Here is a 22972-nt window from a genome sequence, read left to right on the forward strand (position 1 = left end):
CTCGGGCAGCTGCCCGGGCTCACCGAGCCCGGAATTCCCGGGATTTTGGTTCTCCCGGGAATTTTTTTTATCCCGGCGAGGCGCTCCCGTCCCGGTTGGGACAGCGGGGTGGCAGCCGGGGACAGGGACAGGCCACGCAGCCCCGGTGGCTTCCGGAGAGCTCCGGGTGTCGCCACCTGGGTGAGGGCTCGGGGACAAGGAGGTGGCACCGGGGACCCTCCTGGGGACATCCCGGTGGCTGGCACAGGGCAGGGGACATGTCGGGGACATCCTGGGTAAAGGGTAGGGGACACCCTGGGGACATCCTGGGGAGGTCCCAGTGTCCTGGCACAGGACAGGGGACACCCTGGGGACATCCTGGGGACATCCTGGGGTGGTCCCAGTGCCCTGGCACAGGACAGGGGACATCCCAGGGACATCCCAGTGCCCTGGCACAGGACAGGTGACATCTCAGGGCCACCCCGGGGCCACCCTTGTGTCCTGGCACAGGACAGGTGACATCCTGGGGACATCCCAGTGTCCTGGCACAGGACAGGGGACATCCTGGGGAGGTCCCAGTGCCCTGGCACAGGACAGGGGACACCCTGGGGACATCCTGGGGACATCCTGGTGTCCTGGCACAGGACAGGGACCATCCTGGGGACATCCCCGTGTCCTGGCACAGGACAGGGACCATCCTGGGGCCACCCCGGGGCCACCCCGGTGTCCCGGAGGAGCTCCGGGCCCTTTTCCCTGGCAAGCTCGGAAAGGTTCGGAGATGGTCGAGGGTCAGGACGAATCTCCCTGTCCTCCCCTCTTAGCACCACAAGAGTTTTTTGTTTAATGCCTTCCTGGGGGTCTCGGCTTTTGGGACCACCGAGCCCTCCCCTCCCGGTCACCCCAGGGGGACAACAGAGGTGGCACCGGGGACGCCGCTCCCTTCCCCCTAAAAACCACCGGGCTCCGGCGTCCCCGCGGCCACCGCCAGCCCCAAATTGGGGACACGACCCTCGGGGACCTCCCTGCTGAGTGCCTGGAAGACTCGGTGTGTCCCAAAACCCAACTTTGGGGTTGGTTTATTTTTATTTTTTATATTTTTTTGTGTGTGTGTGGATTTATTTTTTGTAAATCTCTGAATTTTAACAAATCCAGAGCATCTAAAAGGAGTTTGTTTTTTTTGAGGTGGGGGAGGGTTTTAGGAGGGTTTTTATTTTTATTTTTTTGTGTGTGTGTGTGTGTGTGTTTAAAAAGACCTTTTTTTTTCTTTTTTTTTTTCTTTTTTTTTTCTTTTTTTTTCTTTTGTTTTTTTGCTTTTGTTTTTTTTTTTTTTTTCACATTCATTCAGTCGCTTTAAAAACTCCCTCGAGCCACTTGGGGCGTCCCGGGAGCGTCTCCTCCAGTCCAGAGATAGGAATTATTATTTTTAGGAAAAAAATCCTAACCCAAAAAAGCAAAAAAAAACCCCCAAAAATCAGGTGATTATAGCTCTGGAGTTATAGATATATAGATATTCTCTCTTTCCAAATATAGAGCTGCTTAAAAAGATGCAAAAACCAGGGATGAGCGGGATTTTTTTGAGGGAGAGAAGGGTTTGGAAAGGGGAGAAAATCCTGGAATTCGTTATCTGGTGGGGTTTATCAGCTGCTCTTTAGATAAATGCACGGAGATTAAATAATTTCCCATCAACGCTTTTCCCCCTCCCCCGTTTGTTTTTTTTTTTTTTTGATTTTTGGGAAAAACGAGACCCCCCCGAAGGCCAGAGGAAATCAAACCTTGCCCTCCCTCCCCTCCCCTCCCCCTCCCCTCAAAACCTTGGCAAAGCTTTTTTGTTTTTTGTGGGTTTTTGTGGGTTTTTGTGGTTTTTTTTTTTTTTGCTGCGGGATTTGTTCCCCCTCCCCCGGCCTCCCGAATTTCCCAAACATGCTTCGATCCATGCGCTCCTCGCTCCCTCTCACCCGGCCGGGGCAGCAGCTCAGAGTCCGGGGGGGTCCGGCTGGCCTTCCTCCTCCTCCTCCTCCTTCTTCTTCTTCCTTCTTTTTCCTTTTTTTTCCTTTATTTTTCTTTATTTTTTCCTTTATTTTTTCTTCTTTTTCTTTATTTTTCTTTCTTTTTCTTTCTTTATTTTTCTTTTTCTTTCTTTTTTTTTCTTTTTCTTTCTTTTTCCTTCTTTTTCTTTTTTCTTTCTTTTTTCTTTCTTTTCCTTTCTTTTTTTCTTTCTTTTTTTCTTTCTTTTTTTCTTTCTTTTTCCTTCTTTTTCCTTCTTTTTCTTTCTTTTCTTCCTTTCTCCGAGAGCGCCGCTGGGATGGCCCCGCTGGAGCTGCCGCCTCTGAGCCCAGCGGGGACACCTGGGTGACACCTGGGTGACACCTGGGAGCCTGCCAGGGACACCTGGGTGACACCTGGGTGACACCTGGGACCCTGCCAGGGACACCTGGGTGACACCTGGGGGACACCTGGGACCCTGCCAGGGACACCTGGGGACACCTGGGACCCTGCCAGGGACACCTGGGGCCACCTCTGACCCTGGGAGGGACATGGGGCCACCTGTGACCCTGCCAGGGTCACCTGGGTGACACCTGGGGACACCTGGGACCCTGCCAGGGACACCTGGGGGACACTTGGGGACACCTGGGACCCTGCCAGGGACACCTGGGGCCACCTCTGACCCTGCCAGGGACACCTGGGGCCACCTCTGACCCTGCCAGAGTCACCTGAAAGGGACCTGGGGCCACCTCTGACCCTGACACCTGAAGGGGTTCAGGACCTGGGGCCACCCCAAAGCCTGTCAGGGACACCTGAGAGGGACCTGGGGCCACCTCTGACCCTAAGAGGGACCTGGGGCCACCTGTGACCCTGCCAGGGACACCTGAGAGGGACCTGGGGCCACCTCTGACCCTGCCAGGGCCACCTGGTGCTGTCAGGACCTGGAGCCACCTCCCGGCAGGGCCACCTGAGGGCGGTTCAGGACCTGGGGCCACCTCTGACCCTGCCAGGGCCACCTGGGGAGGACCTGGAGCCACCTCTGACCCTAAGAGTGACCTGGGGCCACCTCTGACCCTGCCAGGGCCACCTGAGGGGGGGTTCAGGACCTGGAGCCACCTCCCGGCAGGACCACCCCGGACTCCTCAGCACCTCGGGCCACCTCCGAGCCCGGCGGTGCCACCCTGGAGGTGCCACCTCGGCAGGTGCCACCCGCGGGGCTCTCGCCTGGGGGGCTGCGGGGGGGGCTCCGGGCCGTGACCGAGGTGCCACCACCGCGTCCCTGCCTGTCCCCAACCCCCCGGGCAGGGCACAGGGAGCGATTTACAGGCCAGACTCTCCGGGAGAACGGCAACGAGGAGGAATTTCATGCAACATTCCCGGGCCGGAGGCGGCGCGGGGGCGGAGGGCCGGGAGCGGGTGGGAGCCCGGGGTCGGGGGTGGGTGGGGGGTGGGCTCCACACCCTCAGTGCAGCGCTCGGAGAAGGAGAAGGAGAATCCGAGTGGGTTTTCTTGGCTTGGGAATAACGCCCCGCCCTTCCCACGGCGGCTCCGGACGCGGTCAGCTGTCCACCAGCTGCTTGAGCGCCCGCTCGATGTTCATGCGGTGCCCAACGCGGGTCACCCCCAACTCCACGAAGTCCTCCTTGGTCAGGGCGGGCAGGTGGGTCCCCTCGATCTCGTGATCCTCGAACTTATCCCGGTGCTCCACCAGGTTGATGCTCTCCAGCCAGTCCCCCACGTCGTACTTGTTCCACAGCTGCAGCGGCTTCTGCATGAAGGGTCGCGGCGGGTGCAGCGTGTGCAGCGGCGGCCCCGGCGACGGCGACGGCGACGGGGAGCGGCTGCGGGCGCTGACGCTCCGGACCACGAAGCGAACCTCCTTGGGCTCGTGGGGGATGGAGAGGCTGGAGGATTTGAGGATGGTGGGGGGCGTCAGGCCGTAGGGGCGGACGGTGCTGAGGGGCTCCGGGCGCTCCAGGGCGGCGGGTTTGACGGGGCTGGGGGTGCGGCGGGTGACGGGGTAGCGGCTGCCGGGCCGCACGGTGAAGGTGGTGCCGGAGCTGCGCTGGGAGATGGTGCTGAGCTCTCCTAAACTACTGAAAAGTCTGCGGAGAGAGCGGGAAAACGGGAAAAAAAAACAACAACAACACGGACAGACGGACAGACAGACACACACACACAGAGAGAGAGAGAGAGAGAGAGAGGAGAGGGAAGGGGTGAGGCCAGGTCTGGGAATGGGGACACCGATCCAGCGGGATTGGGTTTGGCACGGGGTGGGGGACGCGGCTCGGGTGGGAGATCCCCGCTGGGGATATCCCAAAGATTCCAGCCGAGTCTCCAGGGTGGGAATTCCCGGCCGGCTCTGCGCCCCACAAATGTCCCCGGCCTTGGGGACGAGGATTCTGTCCCCCCCCCACCCCCCGTCCTGCCCCGACCCGCGCTGATCCCGGTCCCGCACGGAACGGGAGAGACCCAGCGGAGAAAAGTTGGGATAAGAGGGAACATTCCGGTGTTTTCCCGGCATGGAAGGACCCTCTGGACACGCCGGTGGTGGTCACCGGGCGGTCACTGCGGCCTGAGGAGCTCAGGGATGGCCGGACCGGTGTCCCCTGGGCGCTGGGACATGTGGGACCCCCTGGGAATCCTCCCTGGAATTCCCACTGTGGGAATCTGGGATGGGGACAAAGCTCCCGAGCCCGGCGCTGTCCCCTCGGAGTTGTCCCCATCCCGGTCCCCACGGAACGGACGGGGAACGGGAAAGGAAAGGGATCTGACACTGGCGGGAATCCCAGGAAATCCCAGGAAATCAGAGCCCTCTGCTCTGGAGAGGCTGGGAAAACTGGGAATGTTCCTCTGGAGAAGGGAAGGAGCCAGGGAGAGCTTCCAGAACATTCCAGGGCCTGGAGGGGCTCCAGGAGAGCCGGAATTTGGGAAAGGCCTGGAGGGGCAGGACGCAGGGAATGGCTCCAGATCGGAAAAGGGGAATTTGGGAAGGAATTCCCGGCTGGAATGGAATTCCCAGAGCAGCTGGGGCTGCCCCTGGATCTCGGGAATGTCCAGGGAAAGCTTGGAGCAGACTGGGATGGTGGGATTGGAATGGGATGGGATTGAAGGTCCCTGGATCCCATCCCAAACCATTCCGGGATTCTGGGATTTGGGAGGCTCCGAATCCATCCCGAGGGATTTTTCTGGAAGTTGGGGCTGGGAAAGGGAAGGGAGACCCTTCCTGCAGTGCCGAGATTCCCAGGGAAACCCCTGGATCCCAAAATTCCTTTGGATCCAATGCCAGGCTGGGAGAGCTGGGAATGGAGGGAATTCCCTGGGCAAGGGGAGATGGGGCTGGGATGTTGGGAATTGGGAATTCCCAGCTGGAATTGCCAGAGCAGCTGGGGCTGCCCCTGGATCCCGGGAATGTCCGAGGAAAACTTGGAGCAGCCTGGAATGGTGGGAATTGTCCCTGGATGGGTTTTGAGGTCCCATCCCATCCCATCCCATCCCATCCCACCCCACCCCGCTCATCCTCACAACCATCCCATAAAATCCCGGCATCCCCGTGCCTCAGTTTCCCTGACACTCCCCGGCTCTGCCCCCCACCCCCACCCCCCAATCTCAGCTCCCTCCTGGAAAACCGGGACACTCCGGAATGCTGCTGGGATCCAGCGCCGCCTCCAACGCCGCCCCCCGGGATTGGGAATGTCGATGGTCTCTGAAGATCCCATAAATCCGTAATTCCCGAAGGGACGAGCTGGACGTGCCCGAAGATCTGCAGGATGAGCCACATTCCCAAAAATTCCTGTTCTTGAGCCACATTCCCAAAAGTTCCCGTTCTTGAGCCAATTTCCAGATAATTCCCGTTTTTGAGCCACATTCCCGACAATTCCAGGTTTTTAGCCATGTTCCTGATAATTCCTATTTTTTTGAGCCACATTCCTGATAATTCCCATTTTTTTTGAGCCACATTCCCAATAATTCCCATTTCTGAGCCACATTCCTGATAATTCCCATTTTTGAGCCACATTCCCGATAATTCCCATTTTTGAGCCACATTCCTGATAATTCCCATTTTTTTTGAGCCACATTCCCGATAATTCCCATTTTTGAGCCACATTCCCCATAATTCCCGGTTTTTTTGAGCCACATTCCCAATAATTCCCATTTTTGAGCCACATTCCTGATAATTCCCATTTTTTTTTAGCCACATTCCCAATAATTCCCATTTTTGAGCCACATTCCTGATAATTCCCATTTTTTTTTGAGCCACATTCCTGATAATTCCCATTTTTGAGCCACATTCCTGATAATTCCCATTTTTTTTTGAGCCACATTCCTGATAATTCCCATTTTTGAGCCACATTCCTGATAATTCCCATTTTTTTTTGAGCCACATTCCTGATAATTCCCATTTTTGAGCCACATTCCTGATAATTCCCATTTTTTTTAGCCACATTCCCAATAATTCCCATTTTTGAGCCACATTCCCCATAATTCCTGTTTTTTTTGAGCCACATTCCCAATAATTCCCATTTTTTTTGAGCCACATTCCTGATAATTCCCATTTTTGAGCCACATTCCCAACAATTCCCGTTTTTCTGCTCCCCTGGCACAGAGAGAAGGAATCACCCTCTGGAAGCGGGCAGGGAAAAGCCGGATTTCCCTGCGGAACGGGACGTGGGATGGGAATTGCGGGGGCGTGGCTGCGTCCCACCTGGATCTGGGAATCCGGGAAATTCTGGATCTGCCGGAAAACCCCGCGAGTAGCATCTGGGAAGGACCAGCCACGGAAAATCCAAAGGATCCGGGTGTTTCTCCCAAGCCTATGGATGCGCCGAGGTGGCCGGATTCCCCTTTGGAAAATCCGATCCCATCCCGGCTCCTTCCTCTCCATCCAGGAATCTCCGGATGCCGGACGATTCCTTCGGGAGGATCCCAGTTTTTGGGATGCTGCTCTCAGGGAGCTTTTCCAGGCTTTAGGAACCCCTTGGGATCACGGGATTTTCCTCGAGGTGATCCCGAATCCCGTTCCCGCTCCTGGGGGATTTTCCGGGCGGCTCCAAGGGGCACCGTTCCCGCTGCTCCGGGTTTCTCCGGGAGCTGGGATGGGGCAGCTCCTCCAGGGCGTTCCGACCCCATCGATCCCACCTGGGGCAGCTCCCGAGCCCGGATCGCTCCTGGGATCACTCCTGGGATCGATGGGATCGCTCCTGGATTATTGGGATCATTCTTGGGATCACTGGGATGGCTCCTGGATTATTTGGATCGCTCCCGGGATTGCTGGAATCGCTCCTGGGATCACTCCTGGGATCACTGGGATCATTCCTGGATTATTGGGATTGCACCTGGGATCACTGGGATCACTCCTGGATTATTGGAATCACTCCTGGATTATTTGGATCACTCCTGGGATTGCTGGAATCACTCCTGGGATCGTTCCTGGATTATTTAGATCACTCCTGGGATCACTGAGATCATTCCTGGATTATTTGGATAATTCCTGGGATCACTCCTGGATTATTTGGATCGCTCTTGGGATTGCTGGGATCATTCCTGGGATCGCTGGGATCACTTCTGGATTATTTGGATCGCTCCTGGGATTGCTGGAATCACTCCTGAGATCACTGGGATCGTTCCTGGGATCCCTGGGATCCCTGGGATCATTCCTGGATTATTTGGGATCACTCCTGGATTATTTGGATCGCTCCTGGGATTGCTGGAATCACTCTGGGATCGTTCCTGGATTATTTAGATCACTCCTGGGATTGCTGGGATCGCTCCTGGGATCACTGGGATCATTCCTGGATTATTTGGATAATTCCTGGGATCATTCCTGGATTATTTGTATCACTCCTGGATTATTTGGATCGCTCCTGGGATTGCTGGAATCACTCCTGGGATCACTGGGATTGTTCCTGGGATTATCTGGATAATTCCTGGGATCACTGGGATCACTGGGATCACCCCTGGATTATTTGGATCATTCTTGGGATTGCTGGGATCGCTCCTGGATTCACTCGGATCATTCCTGGATTATTTTGATCTCTCCTGGGATCACTGGGATCATTCCTGGTATTGTTTGGATCGTTCCTGGGATCACTGGGATAATTTCTGGAATTACTGTGATTGCTCCTGGTATTTTTTTGATCGCTTCTGGGATCGTTTGGATCGTTCCCCGTTCCTTGCCAACGCTCCCGTGCTGCTGTTCCGTGGTGGCCCAGAAATCCTTGGAATTGTCTCCCGCAATTCCCATCGCAGCTTCCAAAGGAGCCCTTTCCTCCCCCACCTTGGACCTTCTCCCAGCCTTCCCATGGATCTTCTTCCAATCTTCTCCCAACCTTCCCATGGATCTTCCCATGGATCTTCTCATGGATCTTTCATCCAGCCTTCCCATGGATCTTCCTGATCTTCCCATGGATCTTTCATCCAACCTTCCCATGGATCTTCCCATGGATTTTCTCATGGATCTTTCATCCAACCTTCCCATGGATCTTCCCATGGATCTCCTCATGGATCTTTCATCCAACCTTCCCATGGATCTTCCCATGGATCTTCCCGATCTTCCCATGGATTTTTCATCCAGCCTTCCGATGGATCTTCCTGATCTTCCCATGGATCTTCCCATGGATTTTTCATCCAGCCTTCCCATGGATCTTCCCGATCTTCCCATGGATCTTCCCAATCTTCCCATGGATCTTCCTGATCTTCCCATGGATCTTTCATCCAACCTTCCCATGGATCCTCCTGATCTTCCCATGGATCTCCTCATGGATCTTTCATCCAACCTTCCCATGGATCTTCCCATGGATCTTCCTGATCTTCCCATGGATTTTTCATCCAGCCTTCCCATAGATCTTCCCGATCTTCCCATGGATCTTCCCGATCTTCCCATGGATCTTTCATCCAATCTTCCCATGGATCCTCCTGATCTTCCCATGGATCTTCCCAATCTTGCCACAGATCTTCTTCCAATCTCCTCCCAACTTTCCCATGGATCTTCCCATGGATCTTCCCGATCTTCCCATGGATCGTTCATCCAGCCTTCCCATGAATCTTCCCAATCTTCCTCTGGACATTTTCCTGAACTTCTCATGGATCTTCCCCTGACCTTCCACAGATCTTTTCCACTTTTTTCCCAACTTTCCAATGGTGCTTTTCCCAACCTTCCCAAGGAGCTTCCTCGGAATCTTCCTTCCAATGGATCCGATGGATTATCTGTCCTTTCTGTGGACCTTCCACCAGTGCTGATCCCAAATGTAACCTTAAGCCCGATCCTAATCCTGATCCCAATCGCGATCCTAATCCCGATCCTAATCCTGATCCTAAACCTGATCCTGACCCTGATCCCAACCCCGATCCCAACACTGATCCTGACCCTGATCTCAAACATAACCCTAACCCTGATCCTGACCCCGATCCTCATCCCAACACTGATCCTGACCCTGATCCCAACCCTAACCCTGATCCTAATCCTGATCCCAAACATAACCCTAACCCTGATCCTGATCCTGATTCTGACCCTGATCCCAACCTTGATCCCAACCCCGATCCCGACCCTGATCCTCATCCCAACTCTGATCCTGACCCTGATCCCAGCCCTAACCTTGATCCTGATCCTAATCCTGATCCCAAACATAACCCTAACCCTGATCCTGATTCTGACCCTGATCCTGATCCTGATCCTGATCTGGATCCCAATCCCAATCCTAATTCTGATCCTGACCCCAATCCCAACCCTGGTCCTGATCCTGATCTGGATCCCGATCCCAATCCTAACTCTGATCCTGACCCCAATCCCAGCCCTGATCCTGATCCTGATCTGGATCCCGATCCCAATCCTAATTCTGATCCTGACCCCAATCCCAACCCTGGTCCTGATCCTGATCTGGATCCCGATCCCAATCCTAACTCTGATCCTGACCCCAATCCCGACCCTGATCCTGATCCTCACCCTAACCCTGCCCCTGGCTTTTCCTGGGAATTGGACAGGGATACTGGGAACTGGACAGGGATACTGGGAGCTGGACAGGGATACTGGGAACTGGACAGGGATACTGGGAGCTGGACAGGAATACTGGGAACTGGACAGGGATACTGGGAGCTGGACAGGAATACTGGGAGCTGGACAGGGATACTGGGAACTGGATATGGATACTGGGAACTGGACAGGAATACTGGGAACTGGACAGGAATACTGGGAGCTGGACAGGAATACTGGGAGCTGGATATGGATACTGGGAACTGGACAGGGATACTGGGCTAGGATCAAACACTGTCCAAAGTTTTCCTGATCCCAGTCACTCTGGGGGTTGGGATGTGGCCATGGCAAAGGATCTGGGATCAGGTGTGGGAGCAGGAGACAGAATTCCTGCTGTCCTGAACCCGGCAGCTGTGATAGGAGCCTTGGGATGAACCTCAGGATGAGCCCTGGGATGAACCTTGGGAAGAACCTCAGGAGGAACCACAGGACAAACCTTGGGATGAAGCTTGGGAGGAACCTCAGAATGAACCTTGGGATGAGCCCTGGGATGAGCCCTGGGAGGAACCTTGGGATGAACCTCAGGATGAGCTCTGGGATGAACCTTGGGAAGAACCTCAGGAGGAACCTCGGGATGAACCTCAGAATGAACCTCGGGATGAGCCCTGGGAGGAACCTCGGGATGAGCTCTGGGAAGAACCTTGGGAGGAACCTTGGGATGAGCCCTGGGATGAACCTTGGGATGAGCTCTGGGAAGAACCTTGGGAGGAACCACAGGACAAACCTTGGGATGAACCTTGGGAGGAACCTCAGGATGAACCTTGGGAAGCACCTCAGAATGAACCTTGGGATGAGCCCTGGGATGAACCTGGGGATGAGCTCTGGGAAGAACCTTGGGAGGAACCTTGGGAGGAACCTCAGGATGAAGCTCGGGATGAAGCTCGGGATGAACCCTGGGATGAGAACTGGGAGGAACCTCGGGATGAGCCCAGGGAGGAAACTTGGGATAAGCCCTGGGATGAGCCCTGGGATGAACCCTGGGAGAAAGCTTGGGAGGAGCCTTGGGAGGAACCTTGGGATGAACCTCGGGATGAGCCTTGGGATAAACCCCGGGCAGAACCTCGGGATGAGCCCGGGATAACTCCCAGAACAATCCATTGGATGATCCAAGAGCCCCTGGTGCCAACACAGGGGACGGACACCCCCCAGCGTCCCCCAAATATCCCAAATTTCCGTGACACCGGTGCCAGCACCGAGGGAACGAATCCACGGCTGGATCTGATGGGATCAGCTCCCCACGGCCTCCGGAACGACCCCGCTCCGGGTGTTCCCGGAAAGTTCCGGAGCAGGCCGGAGGCTTCCGAGCATCCCACACCTCCAGCCCACCCGGGAGCAGAGCAAATCCCTGGGAACGCAGCCCCCGGCATTCCCGGAGCGTCGGGATCCGGCTCCGCTCTGCCGGGATGGGGCAGCGGCCTCGGGAATTCAGCACTTGGCAGAAAAGGACAAGGAAAAAAAACAAAAATCACCCCGGGAAGGGCTCCGGGAGCTGGGACACGGATGGAGCCGGAGCTCCGCACACGGAACAACGGGACACGAGGACGGGACACGGGGACAACACGGAGGAAGCACAACCAGGAGCACAGAGCCGGCCATGCACGCTGGGAAATTCCCAGGGGGAATTCTCCGGCCCTCCCAATCCCATGGATTTCCCTCCCCTCCCCACCCACCCAATCCCATGGATTCCCATGGATTCCCAGGGATTCCCAGGGATTCCCATGGATTCCCCCACCCAATCCCATGGATTCCCATGGATTCCCATGGATTCCCAGGGATTCCCATGGATTCCCCCACCCAATCCCATGGATTCCCATGGATTCCCAGGGATTTCCCCCACCCAATCCCATGGATTGCTCCTTCCGCTCCATGGGAGCTTGAGCGGGAACAGCTTTTCCAGGGATCCTTCCGGCTCAGGAAGGGATTCCAGAAGCTCTGGAAGCCGCTGGGATATCCCGGAATCGCTGCTGGGAGAAGAGGGGGGGAATTCCCGGATCCCGATTTTCCTGCTGTGGGTCCCTTTCCCTGGGGGATTGGGATGCAGCAGGATCCCGGCAGCTCCCACCTCTGGCTCATGGAATTTTTGCTCCGGAGGGGGAGCTGGGACCCCTCCCCCACCCTGGGGAATCGCGGATGGATCCTGGAGCATCCATGGCCGCATCCGTGGATTACAGGGATGGGAATGGGGATGCTCCGCCCCCATTCCCAATGTCCTTCCCAGGGTCTCCTCTGCCTTTCCTGGAGTCTCTTCCACCATTCCCGGGGTCCTTCCCACCTTTCCTGGGATCCTTTCCCACTCCCTGGGATCCTTTCCCACTTCCCGGTGTTTCTCCCACCCTTCCTGGGATCTTTCCTGGGATCTTCTCCCACTCCCTGGGATCCTTTCCCACCTTTCCTGGGATCCTTTTCCACTTCCTGGGATACTTTTCCACTTCCTTGTGTCTCTCCCACCCTTCCTGGGATCTTTCCTGTGATCCTTTCCTACTTTTCCTGGGATCCCTTCCCACTTCCTGCTGTCCTTCCCATCCTTCCTGGGATCTTTCCTGGGATCCTGTCGAACCTTTCCCGGGATCTTATCCCACTCCCTGGGATCCTTTCCCACCTTTCCTGGGACCCCTTCCCACTTCCTGGTGTCTCTCCCACTCTTCGTTGGGTGTCTCCCACCTTTCCTGGGATCCTTTCCCACTTCCTGAGACCCTTTCCCACTCCCTGGGACCCTTTCCCACTTTTCCTGGGATCCTCTCCCACTTCCTTGTGTCTCTCCCACCCTTCCTGGGATCTTTCCTGGGACCCTTTCCCACTTTTCCTGGGATCCTCTCCCACTTCCCAGTGTCTCTCCCACCCTTCCCAGACCTCTCCGAGGTCTCACTCCCCAACTCCCCGGGATCCCGACGGGAATTTCCTCAGCAGGAACACCAGCAGGAAGAGCCACCACAGCACGGGGAAGAGGAGGAGGAGGAGGACAGGGCCATGCTCCCGAGGGACATCCCGGAGCCGGGAGTGGGGAAGAGAGACGGGCGAGGAATGGGAACATTCCCGGTGGGATGGAGCTATGGAATGGGAACGTGCTCACTTACACAACTCGCCCACCCTCCGGAGGCCAGAGGCGGATCTAGGACAGAGCAGCGGGACATGCACATGGAAGCAGGAAAAGAGGCAATGAGAGAAATGTTAGCTCCGGTCCGGGAAGCGCCACACGGAAAAGAAGCCACCGGACGTCGATCCCGAGGGATTCGCGGCCGGGAGAACCGCGGGAATCCGGCCTGGGGTTGTCCCGGTTGTTCCCTGAGTGGAGAGCCCCAGTTGGGTTTGAAATTCCAGGGGATGGGAATTGGGGGGAGAGGGGGGAAAAATTGGGATGGTTCCCGTGGGATGGGGGAGGGCGTGGCCGGCCGGGAATGGGGCGGTTGGAATTGCATGGATTCAGCCAAAGCCTGGAGGGTGGGACAGCGACAGAGCTGCTGGGAAAAGAGGGAAGGGAGGGATTTGGGAAAGGTTTTTGGGAAGGAGGGGAATTTGGGAAAGGAGCAGGGATCTGGGAAAGGCGGGGATTTGGGAAAGAGAGGAAATTGGAAAGGCGGGGATTTGGGAAAGGAGCAGGGAATTGGGAAAGAGGAATTTGGGAAAGGAGCAGGGAAATGGGAAAGAGGAATTTGGGAAAGGCGGGGATTTGGGAAAGGAGGAGGGAAATGGGAAAGGAGCAGGAATTTTGGAAAGAGGAATTTGGGAAAGGTGGGGATTTGGGAAAGGCGGGGATTTGGGAAAGGTGAGGATTTGGGAAAGGCGGGGATTTGGGAAAGGTGAGGATTTGGGAAAGGCAGGATTTGGGAAAGGAGCAGGGAAATGGGAATTGCAGGGATGTAGGAAGGGGAAGGATTTGGGAAGGAGCAGGGATTTGGGAAAGGAGGAGGGAAATGGGAAAGGAGCAGGGATTTGGGAAAGAGGAATTTGGGAAGGAGCAGGGAATTGGGAAAGGCAGGGATTTGGGAAAAGCGGGGATTTGGGAAAGGCAGGGGCATCGGGAAGAGGGATTTGGGAAAGGCCAGGATTTGGGAAAGGAAGGAAACAACAAACGCATGAGAAAAATGCCCCACAGCCAAAACAACACCGAGCAGCCGACACAAAATTCCCAAGTTTTTCCATGTCCCCCCGGGGCTGGTGACAGTGACAGTGCCATCGGCCACCCCCAAAGGCCACGGGATGTTCCCGGGGATTCGGTGCTTCCCAGAGGGAATTACCTGTGGAAGTTCCCCCGGATCCCTCCCGGCTGCGCTGTCGGGAAGGAGGGAACGGCCTCATCCCACCTGGATAAGGACCAGGAGCTCCCAGGTTTGGAATGGCAGCTCGCAACGTCCCAAAACCCCTGGATTGTTCCCAATTTTATCCCTTCCTGCAGCGGAAATGCCGGAGCTGTGCCGGGGACACCTCGGGAATGCCAAAAGTTGGGAGAGGAGTCTGGGAACATTTGGGAAGGTGGATTTGGGAATTTTTGGGAAGGACTTCCCAAGGGAACCCTGCTGGAGCAGGGATGGGGACCCAAGGGGGTCTCAGGCTCCAGCTGGGATTTTTCCGGAGCAGTTTTGGGATTGGGATTTATCCATGAGCTCTGCCCTGGGATGATCCGGAGCATTCCCGGTGTCCGGGAAGCTCCGGCAGGGAGCTCTGGCAGGGTCAGGGGTGTCATGACTAAAATTCCCTTTTTCCCTTCTCTGATCCTGGCAGGAAAAGGGAATTCAGGGCTGGAATCCATAGGAAAATTCCCAATTCCTCCAGCGTTTCCCCTGGGCCTTCCCAAGCCAATCTCTTCCCGTGAGGGATCCTGAGGAACACCCGGAGCTCCCTCCTTCCCTGAACTCCACCTGGAACGGATCCCTCTGGATTTCTCCAAGGAAAAACCCTTTCCCGGCCATTTCCAAGGAAAAGGTGACAAATCCCTGTTTGACGGGAACATCCCGAGCCGGGAACGCTTTTCCCTCCTGGAGGCTCCTTCAGGACCCGGAGCTCATCCCAGGGAGCTCCAGCCAGCCCTCGCTGCTCTTCCCGAATTCCCCAGGAATCCCGAGTCCCGTTTCCTTGGGATGAGTGCGATGGGTGGGATGGGAGAAGCCAGCGGAGCGGTGACGCGCGGACACGGGGACACCGGGACAGGACACGTGCTGGGACCCTGTCTCCTTGTAGGCATCAAACCCTTCCCGCATCCCGCGGGATCATCTGGGATCCAGGGCTGGGATCGACCTCCCCAGAATTCCCGGTTTTCCACGGCTCAACCTCCCTGAGTTCTCCCAAGGCCCTGCTGGTGGGAAAGGACCCTGGGATGTCCTTTGGGCAGCTGGGAAAATCCCACGGAAAGCCAGAGGGGAGGGGATCCAGGAGATCCCACTGTGCCTGGGACCTCTGCAGAAGCCTCTTCCCACGGGAAGTGGAATCCATGGAGCCCTGTTGGGGGGCAGGGTGGAGAAGGCTGGGGTTGTGGCCGTCAGCAGCGTGGCCACCTCCATCCCCATCCTGGAACCTCATTCCTGATCCTGGAACCTCCATCCTGATCCTGGAACCTCATTCCTGATCCTGGAATCTCCATCTCGACCCTGGAACCTCCATCCTGATCCTGGAACCTCCATCCTGATCCTGGAACCTCATTCCTGATCCTGGAACCTCATTCCTGATCCTGGAACCTCCATCCTGATCCTGGAACCTCCATCCTGATCCCGGAACCTCATTCCTAATCTTGGAACCTCATTCCTGATCCTGCAACCTCCATCCCAATTCTGGAACCTCATTCCTGATCCTGGAACCTCATTCCTGATCCTGGAACCTCATTCCTGATCCTGGAACCTCCATCCCAATTCTGGAACCTCATTCCTGATCCTGGAACCTCATTCCTGATCCTGGAAATTCCATCCCTGATCCTGGAACCTCATTCCTGGTCCTGGAACCTCATTCCTGATCCTGGAACTTCCATCCCGATCCTGGAACCTCATTCCTGATCCTGGAACCTCCATCCTGATCCTGGAACTTCCATCCTGATCCTGGAACCTCATTCCTGATCCTGGAACCTCATTCCTGATCCTGGAACCTCCATCCTGATCCTGGAACTTCCATCCTGATCCTGGAACCTCATTCCTGGTCCTGGAACCTCATTCCTGATCCTGGAACCTCATTCCTGATCCTGGAACCTCATTCCTGATCCTGGAACCTCCATCCCGACCCTGGAACCTCATTCCTGATCCTGGAACCTCCATCCTGACCCTGGAACCTCATTCCTGATCCTGGAACCTCATTCCTGATCCTGGAACCTCCATCCCGATCCTGGAACCTCATTCCTGATCCTGGAACCTCCATCCTGATCCTGGAACCTCCATCCCGATCCTGGAATCTCCATCCCGATCCTGGTCAGATTATTCCCAATTCTGGAACCTCATTCCCAATCCTGGAACTTCCATCCTGATCCTGGAACCTCCATCCCAATCCTGGTCACTTCCTTGCCAAATTTTGCCACCTCCTCTTCTATCCTGGTCACTCCTTCCCAATTCTCTTCTACTCCTTCCTAAACTTGGCTTCCTCCATCCTGATCCAGGAACCTCCATCCTGATCCTGACACCTCCATCCCAATCCTGGCACCTCATTCCCAATTCTGGAACCTCCATCCCAATCCTGGCACCTCATTCCCAATCCTGGAATCTCCATCCCAATCCTGGAATCTCCATCCCAATTCTGGAATCTCCATCCCAATCCTGGCACCTCATTCCCAATCCTGGAATCTCCATCCCAATCCTGGACTCTCCATCCCAATCCTGGAATCTCCATCCCAATTCTGGAATCTCCATCCCAATCCTGGAACCTCCTTCTCAATCCCGGTCCCCTCATTCCCAATCCTGGCCACCTCCTCTCCCAAAGTGGCCACCTCATCCCCGTCCCTCTATTCCCACCCTCCCTCGCTCCGCGATTCCAATCCCCCTTTTTCCTTCCCTCCCCAATTCCCAGTTCCCTCGGTTCTCATCCCAAATCCCTGCTTCCCGTGGGAATTTCCCTGGGAAAGCCCCCAAGCCTACAAGGAAACAGGGGGTGTTTTTCCAAGCTTTTGCTGGGATGTGACGCCACTTCCGGGACACGGAATTCATTTAGGATCGGAGAAAAAGAGGCAGCTTTACCCTAAAAGGAACTCAAACCCCAAAAGGGCTCAAGTTTCTTCTCCTTCTCCCTCAGATCTGCGGGAATACAAAGGAATTCATGGAATTGCAGAGCAGCACCGGAATCGCTCCCTTTGGAAGCTCGACTTCCGCTTCCCGGGAGCCTTTTGGGGTTAAAGAGAAACAAAGGAACAAGCAAAGACACAAAAAAACCCTCGGAAAAGCTTCCCTCGGATCCAGAGCTCCAAACCGGGATATTTGGGATGCTCCCAGAAGTCCCCAGGAGACGGAAACCCTTGGAAAAACGCCCCTGAGTCCAGATCCGGAGCCCCAAACCGGGACATTTGGAATGTCCCTGGAAGTTTTGAGGAGCCAAAACCCCTTGGAAAATCTTCCCTGAGCTCGGATCCGCAGCCCCAAACCATCGGGATGCTCCTGGGAACCCTTGGAAAAGCTTCCCTGAGCTCGGATCCGCAGCCCCAAACCATCGGGATGCTCCTGGAAACCCTTGGAAAAGCTTCCCTGAGCTCGGATCCGCAGCCCCAAACCATCGGGATGTCCCTGGGAATCCCTGGGAACCCTTGGAAAAGCTTCCCTGAGCTCGGATCCGCAGCCCCAAACCATCGGGATGTCCCTGGGAATCCTTGGAAAAGCTTCCCTGAGCTTGGATCCGCAGCCCCAAACCATCGGGATGCTCCTGGGAATCCCTGGGAACCCTTGGAAAAGCTTCCCTGAGCTCGGATCCGCAGCCCCAAACCATCGGGATATCCCTGGAAACCCTTGGAAAAGCTCCAGAGCCCCCAAACCCCGGAACTCTCCCGGAAGCTGCCTCGGATATTTATCAGTGCCAAGGAAAACTCTTGGAAAAGCTGGAAATCCCTGGCTGGGATTTAACCGGAAAAACCCTCGGGATGGGCAAAACTCCCGGAGTTCTGGGCTTGGAGCCTCCTTCAGAATTCCAGAGGAAAACACAAAGCTCTACCTGGGAATGACCCGGACAAATCCTGGGCCCTCCGCATCCCAAATTCCTGGGAATTAAACCGCGATCAGACCATTCCAGTGGGCTGGAAAAGACAAAGCAGCCGGGGCAGGGTTTTTTGGGATGTTCAGGAACGCTCCCGGTGATTCCCAGAGGTTGGGAAGATGGATCCAATCGGGATTGTGGATGAGTGGCCAATCCTGGGGATGGGACACAGGGAACGTGGTGGGAATTTCATGGGAATATCGCCCGGAGAGCTGGAACAGCGAATGCGGAGCCAGAGGCGGCTCCGGGAGCGGAACGCGGATCCCAAAATCCTGGGAATGGCCGTGGGAATGACACAAACACACGTCACGGTCACCGTCAGCTTTATTGGGGACACGGATGTCACACCCGCAACGCGCTCGGCCTCGCGCGCGGCTCCCAGCACATCCCGCGCCTCTCCCGCGGCTTGGCGGCGTTTTCCAGGATCCCGGATTTTCCCAGGATCCCGCCGCCGCCGCTCCAGGAATCCCGGTCAGGAATTCCAGCCGGGGCAGGGTGGGCTCTGCTCCCCGGGAATGAGAGGGAATCAGCTCGAGGTGAAGCTGGATTCTGGGAAAATTCCTTCCCGAAAAGCTGAGGAAGCGTGGGAAGGGGATGCCCAAGGGAAGGGGCGGAATCCCCGTTCCCGGCGGGATGAAAAGCCGCGTGGACGGGGACACGGGGCAACGCTGGGAACGGTCGGACTCGGTGGGACCAGAGGGGTTTTCCAACCTCGAAAATTCCAGGGATTTGGGTGAAACACGAGGAAACTGCTCCCGGGCGCGGCCACCGAGGGCCACCGCGGATGAAGGGAATTGTCCCCTTGGCATTGTCACCATCCCGGTGTCCCTGGGATCGTCACCGGCCCGAACCGGGACCTGACGTTCCCACCTCAGAATTCCTTGGGCTCTTTCCCAGTCCCTCGGCTCAAAGGTCCTTCCGTGGACGCCCGGCTTGGGAGGAGACAGAGCCTGGAGTTAGAGCTACGGAAAAAGCCGTGGATTGGCGCTTCCCGGCCTTCCCACGGAGGATTCCCACAGGGATCGGCCTGGGACTGTTCTGGAGCGGGGAATTCCCTGAGCTCGCATGGAATTGCTGGGAATTCAGGATGAATGTGGGGAGGGAGGGATTCCAGGATGATTCCCGAATGGCAGCTGATCCCACGGATCCGGAGCCGCTGAAAGGGCTGGGAGGGATCAGGAACATCAGTGTTCCCGTCCCTGTGGGACTCCGGGACACCTCAGGGTCCCCATTCCCAAATTCCAGGACACCTCAGGGTCCCCATTACCAGATTCTGGGACACCTCAGGGTCCCCGTTCCCAGATTCCAGGACACCTCAGGGTCCCCATTCCCAGATTCCAGGACCCCTCAGTGTCCCCATTCCCAGATTCCAGGACACCTCAGTGTCCCCATTCCCAGATTCCGGGACACCTCAATGTCCCTGTTCCCAGATTCCGGGACACCCCAGTGTCCCCATTCCCAGATTCCGGGACACCTCAATGTCCCTGTTCCCACATTCCAGGACACCTCAGTGTCCCCATTCCCACATTCCAGGACACCTCGGTGTCCCCTTTGGGGACTCTGGGTCACCTCCTCTGTGTCCCTGTTCCTTGTAGAAATCCAGGACCCCTCAGTGTCCCCTCTGGGGACTCTGGGTCACCTCCTCATCCCCATCCCAGCAGAATTCCAGGACACTTCAATGTCCCCATTTGGAATTCCAGATCACCTCAGTGTCCCCACCCCTGCAGAATTCCAGGGTCCCATCCCTGTGGGACTCCAGGACCCCTCAGTGTCCCCTCTGGGGAATCTGGGTCACCTCATCATCCCCATCCCTGCAGAATTCCAGGGTCCCACCCCTGCAGAATTCCAGGACACCTCAATGTCCCCATTTGGAATTCCAGGTCACCTCCCTGTCCCCATCCCTGCAGAACTCCAGGACACCTCAATGTCCCCATTTGGAATTCCAGGTCACCTCCCTGTCCCCATCCCTGCAGAATTCCAGGACACCTCAGTGTCCCCATTTGGAATTCCAGGACACCTCAATGTCCCCATTTGGAATTCCAGGACACCTCCCTGTCCCCATCCCTGTGGGATTCCAGGACACCTCAATGTCCCCATTTGGAATTCCAGGACACCTCAGTGTCCCCATCTGGAATTCCAGGTCACCTCCCTGTCCCCATCCCTGTGGGATTCCAGGCCACCTCCGGCTCCTGGCAGCTCCTGAGGGACATTCAGCTGACGCTTCCCTTCTCTGGACAATTCCAGAGCCTGGAAAATGCATCCCAAACTGGGTCACTCCCTCTTACCTAACCCTGCTCCCGTTATTCCCTGAATTCACAGCAATTCCATAAAAAACCCAGGAGAGCTCGGACACTGCGGGAGAGCCGCCACCGTCATTAAAAATTCCGTTCACCGCCGACTTCCCGGGAAGCGTTTTGAGCGTTCGACATCCCAAAATTTGGGAGATGAAAGGCTGTGACGTTCCCAAAAGGGGGGGAAAAAACCGGGAACGCGGGACTCTGTGGGATGGCTGGAAGGGCCGGATTCCGGCGGGATGTGCGGGAAAACAGGAGGCTCCGGGGGTCGGATGAGGAGGGCACGGGGCCCGGAGAATTGCAGGGATTGCAGGGAAGAGAGGATGGAGAAGGGATGATCCTTAAAATCGGTGAAATTGCTCTGGGGGAAAAGCGGGAGATCGGATGGACACGGATGGGAGGGCTGGGGACGTGGAAAGGGACGTTCCGATGTCACCGGGAGCCCGAAGGATTCCCAGTCAGGATTCCCAGGGTGGGATCCCGGCAGGGCTCGTAAAAGCCCGGAATTCCCAAATTTCCGGTGCCGCTGGAGACGGGCACAGCCCCGATTCCAGAGGATTCCCGAACGCCCTCGGCTCGGGATGAGGGAGGGGACCTCGGGTGACACCTGGCCCCGCAGGGAATGACACCCCTGGATCCGCTCCCGGTATTCCCAGCTTGGATCTGCTGGGATGGACCCCAGGATGCTCCAGGACATCTTGTCCCCAAGGCCACCGCCTGAAACGTCACCTCCCGTGCCGGCGCCAGGCGTGGGGAGCAGCCGTGGCCGGGATGGTTTGGTTGGAAAAGCTTTTCCCATGGGAAAAGCTGCCCTGGATCCAGAGCTCCTGGCAGCTTACGGAGCCCCGGCAGCCACGGGTGACACCGGGTGACACCGGGTGACACCGGCTCATGGCGGCCTCTGAAAGGGCAGCACAAGACTCGGAATTTGGGGTCACTTCCTGCTGGGATTTAACATTCCCAAGGTTTTTAAGGATTTGGAAGGTTTGGGATGGTTTTAGGGTTGGGTGGGTGTGGCAGAACCAGGGTGGGGTTGGTGCCACCACGTCCTGTGTGGGAGGGGCCACCTCTGTCACCTCCTGAGTGGGACAACACCTGGAGATCCTCAGAAATGGAAAAATCCCAGAAAAACCCATCCCAGGGGCTTGGCCCGGAGTGAACACGGAGGGGGTGACCCAGGACTTGATATTGTCACCACGGCGTTGTCACCACGGTGTTGTCATTGTCACCACGGCATCGTCATTGTCACCGCGCCATCGTCATTGTCACTATGGCATTATCACCACAGCGTTGTCATTGTCACTACAGCATTGTCACCATGGCGTTGTCACCACAGTGTTGTCACCAAGGCCTTGTCATTGTCACTATGGCATTATCACCACAGCATTGTCATTGTCACTACAGCATTGTCACCACGCATTGTCACCATGGCGTTGTCATTGTCACCACAGCGTCGTCATTGTCACTATGGCACTGTCATTGTCACTACAGCATTGTTACCACACATTGTCACCATGGCGTTGTCATTGTCACCACGGCGTCGTCATTGTCACTATGGCACTGTCATTGTCACCACAGCGTTGTCAATGTCACCACAGCGTTGTCATTGTCACTACAGCATTGTTACCACACATTGTCACCATGGCGTTGTCACCACAGCGTTGTCATTGTCACCACAGCATCGTCATTGTCACTATGGCACTGTCATTGTCACCACGGCATTGTCATTGTCACCACAGCATCGTCATTGTCACTATGGCACTGTCATTGTCACCACGGCATCATCATTGTCACTACAGCATTGTCACCACGGCGCTGTCACCACGGCGTTGTCATTGTCACCACGGCATCGTCATTGTCACTATGGCACTGTCACTGTCACTATGACATTGTCATTGTCACCACAGCATTGGCATTGTCGCCACGGCATCATCGTCACCGCGGCATTGTCATTGTCACTACGGTATTGTCACCACAGCATTGTCACCACAGCGTTGCCATTGTCACCACGGCATCATCGTTGTCACCACGGTATTGTCCTTGTCACCATGGCATTGTCATTGTCACTATAGTGTTGTCATTGTCACCACAACATTGTCACCACATCATCATTGTCACCACAGCCTTGTCATTGTCACTATGGCGTTGTCACTGCCACCACAGCCCTGTCATTGTTACCACAGCGTCACCATTGTCACCACGACATTGTCACTGCCACCATGGCACTGCCATTGTCACCACGGCACTATCGTTGTCACCACATCATCATCGTCATGACATCATCATTGTCACCACAGCATGGCCATTGTCACCACAACATCGTCACTGTCACCACAGCCTTGTCATTGTCACTGCATCGTCATTGTGATGACATCATCATTGTCACCACAGCATCATCACTGTCACCTCAGCATCCTCGTAGTCACCACAGCATTGTCATTGTCACCACATTGTCACTGTCCCCACAGCGCTGTCATTGTCACCACAGCATGGCCACTGTCACCACAGCACTGTCAGCACAGCATGACCATTGTCACCA

General features: G+C 56.0%; 1 protein-coding gene across 5 annotated transcripts in view; it reads right to left on the reverse strand.

Moving 5' to 3' along the window:
- Positions 1 to 1595: 1595 nt before the first annotated feature.
- SHANK3 (SH3 and multiple ankyrin repeat domains 3) overlaps positions 1596 to 22972 on the reverse strand; it is a 163146-nt gene continuing 141769 nt past the window's right edge. For 4 of the 5 annotated variants that reach the window (XM_086886258.1, XM_086886255.1, XM_086886256.1 and 1 more), the window contains one exon: positions 1596 to 4067. In XM_086886258.1, coding sequence (XP_086742384.1) covers positions 3521 to 4067 — 547 coding nt within the window. In that variant the 3' untranslated portion in view covers positions 1596 to 3520. Of the gene's footprint in view, positions 4068 to 18445; positions 19072 to 22972 lie in introns of those variants that run through there. The other variant, XM_086886259.1, reaches the window with a different exon arrangement.

Source organism: Cyanistes caeruleus, chromosome 4, assembly GCF_971803275.1.
Source record: "Cyanistes caeruleus chromosome 4, bCyaCae1.hap1.1, whole genome shotgun sequence".
NCBI classification, from domain to species: Eukaryota; Metazoa; Chordata; class Aves; order Passeriformes; family Paridae; genus Cyanistes; species Cyanistes caeruleus.